This window comes from Corvus cornix, chromosome 1A (assembly GCF_000738735.6).
Source record: "Corvus cornix cornix isolate S_Up_H32 chromosome 1A, ASM73873v5, whole genome shotgun sequence".
In the NCBI taxonomy this organism is placed as follows: Eukaryota; Metazoa; Chordata; class Aves; order Passeriformes; family Corvidae; genus Corvus; species Corvus cornix.
The window spans coordinates 18,139,735-18,146,693 of record NC_047057.1 but is presented as its reverse complement, the minus strand read 5'-3'; the positions used below and the strand labels follow the sequence as shown (position 1 = coordinate 18,146,693).

At 54.6% G+C, this 6,959-nt stretch overlaps 1 protein-coding gene across 1 annotated transcript; it reads left to right on the top strand.

The window, feature by feature from the left end:
- The first annotated feature begins 1,019 nt into the window (after nucleotides 1–1,019).
- Nucleotides 1,020–6,119, top strand: PIM3 (Pim-3 proto-oncogene, serine/threonine kinase). Its single transcript, XM_039571411.1, has 6 exons — nucleotides 1,020–1,578; nucleotides 1,910–2,019; nucleotides 2,181–2,231; nucleotides 2,540–2,903; nucleotides 4,189–4,365; nucleotides 4,529–6,119. Exons 1-6 carry the CDS (start codon nucleotides 1,497–1,499, stop codon nucleotides 4,711–4,713), a joined length of 969 nt encoding a protein of 322 aa, XP_039427345.1. The 5' UTR covers nucleotides 1,020–1,496; the 3' UTR covers nucleotides 4,714–6,119.
- Nucleotides 6,120–6,959: the final 840 nt, after the last annotated feature.

Below are 6,959 nucleotides of genomic sequence, written 5' to 3'. Positions count from 1 at the left end.
GTCGGACGGGACGCGCCCCCATTCCTGTTGATGCAGCGCCCCCTGCGGGGCGGGGCGGGCGGCGGTAGCGGCGGCAACGCCGGCAAGCGGAGCAGCTCCGTGCCCTCTCCCGGCGCGGCGCCTCGGCGGGGCGGGAAGCCCTCGGCTCCTCCGAGCCGCGCTGCCAGGACTCCGGCGCCCACCGTCGCGCCGCACCGGCCCCGCGGGGCTTCCGCACAGGGGAGGTGACTGACAGAGGCAGGCGCGGAGGGCGGGCGCCGGCGTCCCCCCGCGCTGGCACGGAGCCGAACTGCGCCGAGGCGATGGGGCAGCGCTGGGGAGGAGGAATCGCCACTGAGGGCGAGGGAACGCGCCGCATGCTCACTGGGGAGCACCGGCTGGCAAAACGAGCGGGCTCCTACCGCTGTGCCGGGGCTGCCCGCGCCCCAGAGGGGCTCCGCGGAGCCGCGGCCCCCCGTGCCCCGGCGCTGGCGGCGCCCCGCCCCCGCGCATCCCCGGACGCGGCGGCTCGGAGCGACCTTCCCGCAGCCCGGGGCGGGGCGGGCCCGGCGCGCCGCGGCATTCCCGCCCTGCCGCCGCCTGGCCGCGCGCCGCCGCATGCAAATGAGGGCTCTCCTCATTGGGTCGCCCCGGGAGCCCTTTGAAAGGGCGCCCGGCGATTGGCCGCGCGGCAGCGTTAACGCACACGGGAGAATCTCCCCCCAGCCCTTTTTTTTTTTTTGCCGCTAATGTGTGATGCGTTCCTCTCAGACGGTGTGTAACTCTGCGCGCCGGTTACTACAGAACAAGTAGTTCCCAGCCCCCCGCCCTCCCCGTGCCCGCCCGTGCGGTGGGGCGGGACAAGGACGCTGTAGTCGCGGCCACCGCCCCACGGGGGCTCCGGCGCAGAGGGGAGGGGGCGGCGGAGGCGGTGGGGAGAAGTGTTCCCCCCCTCCTCCCCCGCGGAGGGATATCCTGGTCGCGCTCGCCGCACTCTGCCCGCACCAAAATATTGGGAGTTAAGAGGCGGCTCGGCGGCGCCGCCGGCTCAGAAGCGCGCGGGCAGCTCGGCGGCGGCGCGGTCTGTCCTCCGCCCGCCACGGCTCCACTGCGGCGCCCAGCCCGCTCCTGCCGCCGCGGCCCCTGCAGGGGCGGGCTCCACGCGCGGACCCGGAGCTCCTGGACTTGTCTGTCTCTGCGGAGGGTTCTAGTTCTGCCTGCGCTTGCCTGCGCCCCGAGCGGCTTTCGCCGGGTGGAAGAAGGAACGCGGGAGCGGCGCGTTCGCTGACTGCGTTTCTCCGGAGGACTTTGTGCGACCGACGCCTGGACTGCTGCCGGCGGGGACCCCTAAGGATTCCGTGGGTTCCCGCTCTCGGCCGAAGAAGGAGCCGCGCAGAAGCTTTCCGCGGCCCGCCGCCCTCCGCCGGCTCCGGGGAGAGGAGAGCCGCGCTGAGCCGGGAGGACGCCGGCGGAGCTGCCGTGGGGAACTCGCCGTTTCCCCCCCCCGCCCTCGGAAGATGTTGCTCTCCAAGTTCGGCTCGCTGGCGCACATCTGCAGCCCCAGTATGGACCACTTGCCGGTGAAGATCCTCCAGCCAGGTACGCGGCTGGGCTGTCCCCTGCCAGCGCCGCGCCGGAGGGCGCGGACCGGCCCTGCGTTACCGGGGTATCGGGGTCGGCGTCTCGCAGACCCCGGAGCTGCGTTTATTTCCTTATATTTATGTCTTTTTGTTATTCAAGAAGATTACTTGTAAAAAATAAAGCCTTGGTCGGAATCAGGGCAGCGTATGGGTCCGCCAGTCAGAGCATTTGTGGGCTTTTTTTTTTTTTTTTTCTAAATTTATTTTTATTGTTCTTCTTACTATTATTGTTATTCGGGCGCAGCGCGGCTGCGGACACTAACACGGGTGTTTCCCTCTCTTTTCCGCAGTGAAAGTGGAAAAGGAGCCGTTTGATAAAGTCTACCAGGTGGGCTCCGTGCTGGGCAGCGGGGGCTTCGGCACCGTGTACGCGGGGAGCAGGATCGCCGACGGGCTGCCGGTGAGGCACGGGGCGCTCGGGCGGGGGCGGCGGGCGGGAGCGTGGCGCGGGAATCTGCGGGCGCGGGAAGCGGCGGGCGCGGCCGGCCCGGCCCTCGGCGGCGGGGCGCAGGCTGAGCCCGCCCCGCCGCTCACGGCGCCTCCTTTCTCCGCGCTCCGCAGGTCGCCGTGAAGCATGTGGTGAAGGAGCGGGTGACCGAGTGGGGCACGATTGTAAGTACCCGGGGGAGCTCCGGGGGTGCCGCGGGGCTCCGCCGCGGCGGGGCCATTGTGTGGGCGGCGGGGCCCGCCCCGCTGGCGCGGCCTCTGCGTCGGGAGGGAATTTGGCGGGGGTTCGCCGCCGCAGCGCCGCGCCCGCCCCTCGGACTGCGGCAGCGGCGGAGGGGGCCCGCCGGCCGCGCCCTCCTCCCCGCCCTGCACGCCCTCCTCCCTCCCTCCCTTCCCCGCCTCCCTCCCCTCGGCGAGGGGGTGCCCCGGGCCGCGCCACTCCCCCGCTGACCCGCGCCCCCCTTTCTGCCCAGAGCGGTATCATGGTGCCCCTGGAGATCGTCCTTCTCAAGAAGGTGGGCTCCGGCTTCAGAGGGGTCATCAAGCTGCTGGACTGGTACGAGCGGCCCGACGGGTACCTGATCGTTATGGAGCGGCCTGAGCTGGTGAAGGACTTGTTCGACTTCATCACGGAGAAAGGCGCCCTGGACGAGGAGACGGCCCGCGGGTTCTTCCGGCAGGTGCTGGAGGCGGTGCGCCACTGCTACGGCTGCGGTGTGGTGCACCGGGACATCAAGGACGAGAACCTGCTGGTTGACCTCCGCACAGGGGAGCTGAAGCTCATTGATTTTGGCTCGGGGGCCCTCCTCAAGGACACAGTTTATACTGATTTTGACGGTACGTGTCCACCGCCCTTCCCGTGCCCCTCCCGGGGTTATTCCCTCCCTCTAGTTGCCACTTAGCCCGTTCCCAGTGACCGGCCACAGCAAGCAGAGCCCCTGACGCGGGTGTTCATATCAGGTCTATCGGTAATGGAAACCCGTGGACCCGAAGTGGCTTAGGGGTGTTCAGTTGCGTAGGAAAGAAGCGATTCCAGGCAGTGACGCAGCAGTTTATGTTTCCCTGTCTTGGAAAAAGCGGGGTTTTTTTCCTAGAGGGCGATCTGTTTACATGGAGGTTTTGCCAGTGTCGGATGTTTCCATGTGTGGATATGCAATTTTTATATGCAGTGCCTTTTTTTAACTCGGAGTGGTACCTCCCCCACTCCCATTCTGCCGGTGTCCTGGAAATCCCGCATTGCAGATTTTAAAGTGATGGGGATAATTGTACTCTCTCGAAATGACTTGCCGCGGGGGCTAGGGTCGATGCTTTAGAGGTGGGAAAGCTGAACATAAGCCAGCATGTGACCAGAGGGAGCGTTTCCCCCAGTCCTTGGAGTGTGACTGATGTAACCGGGGTCTCGCTCCCCCGCCCCCAGCTGCCGCACTCACATCTGTTTGTTGTGAAACCCGAAGCCCCGCTGCACGTGACCCTCGGCATCACGAATTCCCCGTTTTGTTTGGTATCCAAGGAGCTCTTGGGCACTGGAGGAAGGGGAAGACGGGCGGGTTGGGAAAAGCTGCTGCATAGAAGCCCGGGGGGGGCCTCAAAAACGTAGAAATCGTAAGCAGCCCTATTTTGTTTACTGCCCTGTGGAATTGGATAAAGCAGATTAGCCCCGTGTAATACGGGCAGACCTGAGTTTCACCTTCTTGTCGCCCTCTCCTCCTCCCCGCCAGCCCCCTTTGTCCTTTTGTGTCTATTTTTGGTGTGATGCTGCAGACGACACGTGGTCAGTGAAAGGGAGCCCGCCTCAGTAAACAGTCAGCTGATGGGGCTGTGTTATTCCTTGCAACAAAATAGAACAACCGGATGGGCCAAGTCTGTTGATGGTGTAACCCTGCAGATGACCTGAAATTACACTGTTAATGGCTTTGGCTTGTAAAAAATTTAAAGCTGTTTAGTTTTTTGGGTTTGGTTTTTTGTTTGGGTTTTTTTTTTGTTGCTGTTGTTGTTTGTTTGGGTTTTTTTTAATTCCCAAATGCCAAGTTTTTGAATTTAATTTCGCTTTGCCAGAAGGAGCTGAACAATGGGGAAACACTTTAAACTTTTACTCTAACAGTGTGTATTTTTCTGCTTTCAGGAACGAGAGTATACAGCCCTCCAGAGTGGATCAGATACCACAGATACCATGGGCGGTCAGCAACAGTATGGTCTCTGGGAGTTTTGCTGTATGATATGGTTTGTGGAGACATCCCTTTTGAGCAAGATGAAGAAATCTTGAGGGGACGATTATACTTCAGGAGAAGAATTTCACCTGGTAAGTTCTATAGAAGTTAAGTGGGTTTTCTGGTTTTGGGTTTTTTTTAATAGTCCTGTAAATTTGAGCTTGTGTGGGTGGATTTTTGTTATTAAAAAGACAATCAGAATTGTCTTTTTTTTGCTTTCTTAGTCTAATATGGCTTTTTTTTTTTTTATTGCAGAATGTCAACAGCTGATCAAATGGTGCCTTTCACTGAGGCCTTCAGACAGACCAACACTTGAGCAGATTTTTGACCATCAATGGATGCACAAATCTGAAGTAGTGAAGTCTGAGGACTGTGACATAAGGCTACGGACCCTTGATACTGATGTATCTAGCACAAGTTCAAGTAATGAGAGTCTGTGAATTACTAAGGACCTCGCACTGGGAGGGGGAGCTACAAGCAGAAAGACCACAGTGCTGCTGCCAATACATACGAGGGGCTAGAAAAATGCATTCATTATTCTGTAGTTGAATCTTTGTCTGAGGGACTTGATTTTGTTTTCCCCCTTTGCTGGTTTCTGCTTTGGAATGAGAGATTTCCTTTGGAAATGCTGATGTTTGGGAGTTGCAGGCCAGTACTTAGTCAAAGACTGACCTTATTAAGAAAGCAGTGACCTCTTGAATACATGGTAAACTTTTTTGCTCTCATAGAGCCTGGACTAGATTTTATTTGCTTTTGAGTGCCTTTTTGAAAGCTGCTTCAGTGGGACTTTCTTTTTTGAGCTGTCTATGTCCAAAGAAGATCCAGTTCATTATAGGAATTTGCTCCCTTTAGACTCAGTGCTGGAGGAAGCAGCTCCTATGATGCATTGGAGAACCTGTTCGGTGATTGAATGAAGTAGTCCCATCCACTGGTGATGGAATACTTGAACACAGACATTTCACTCCTGCCCCCCTGCCCTTTACAAACCCAACCCACCTCTGCTGCTCAAAATATTTCCTATAGCCTGCACAGAAATATGAACAGGTATATTGGCTTCTTTATCAGAAACATTTATTCATGTTTCCTTTTATCATCTCTACCATTGGGCATGAGAAGCCCCTTTCTCAACTCCCCCCGGCCTTTTGTCACCCTGCGAGTCTTAAAGTATGTATGGGCATGTTGAATGCACAATCAATGCAATATTCAAGGACTTCTACTTTTTTTTTTTCCATACCTGTATAATGTGTTTATGTAAGCTTGGTTTTTCCATGTACTATACAGTTATTTATTGTTTGAAATTTAGAAGACCTCCCACAGTTTTCAACTGTGGCTATTTATTTGGTTAATTTATTTGGTTAGAGTTATTCAACACTGTGCTTTCCCCTCCTTCTCCCCATGGGAATTCTAGTGGTTTGCCCATGGCACTTTTTTTCTGCATTCCTGTCAACTTTTGGTTAAAAAAAACTAAAAAAAAAAATTTCTGACCTTACCAGTTTTTTGTTGGAAGATGGGAAATTGTTGTACAAAGTCTAATTTAAGGGAAATAGAATGACTTTTTTAAGTTAGTCAGTATGCCTTTTGTCTGGTATTAATGTACCAGAAGTGTAAAGTAATGCTGTTTGGAAGGGTTTTAAATTATTGACATTGTACAGTCTCCGTGCATTGGCTCTGGAAGGTAGAGTGGCAGAGTCATAAACCTTAATTTATTTTAATAGCTGTGTTTCTGTGATCTGGTTGCATTTATGCAGCTTGGATTTGGATTTTTTTTCTTCCGTTTAACAGTGTGAAATGTATGGAGATCATATTTTTTATACAGGTATTTCAATTAAACTTTTTGTATATAACAGTTCTGTGTTTGTGTACTTTTATCTTCACTGTTACTTGTGATGAACTGGGGAGCACCAGCTCAAGCATTGTTAAAGGCCTGCAGCAGCTGACCCAGAGTTACTAGATGGTCTATGCCATTAAGCAGTGACCATTTTGAAAGAATTAAGCAATCCATCACCTGAGCTCTATCTACTCCTCAACCACTGCGTTTGATGTTGGACTGGGGAAAGGAGTACAATACAGCAGCACTGATGGCCTACATAAAAGGGAATTGGCCCTGTAATTGTGGGACTTTTACCTCTGTCAACACTGAATATCAGTGTACTTGTCCTTAAGTACAACAAGGAAGGATTTCTGTAGCTGCTTGTGGTTATTGTTTCCACAGTTGATATGTTTACTTTCCATTACATTCAGTTTCCTTCTTCCTGCATACACCTTCCTTCTGGGGGTGGATGAGGACTTCCTGTGCCTTTATGGGAAAGGGACAGCATTTTTGAAGATCAGGGCTACTGTTTTCCTTCAACTCCCTTAGATGATCAAAAAAAGACTGGTGTGTCTGTCACTTGGTAAGAGTACTGGGGAGCATGTGCCATTCTCACCTATAGCAAAGGACAAAGAGAAATGTCCTCAGCATTCATCTTCACACGTTGGGAATCAAGTCCTGCAGATTAACGATTTTATCCTCATCTCTCTGCAGCCAGAGACTGACCTGACTTGGTCTTTTTGCGGGGGTGGTAGCGATTACTAGGTTTAACTACCACAGATGGATCTACGAGGTATATTTGAGGATGTGTTCAGTCGTTAAAGGTGCTTTGTAGTTGTCACAGTAAAGGGCTAGGCTTAGAATCTGTTGGTTTTG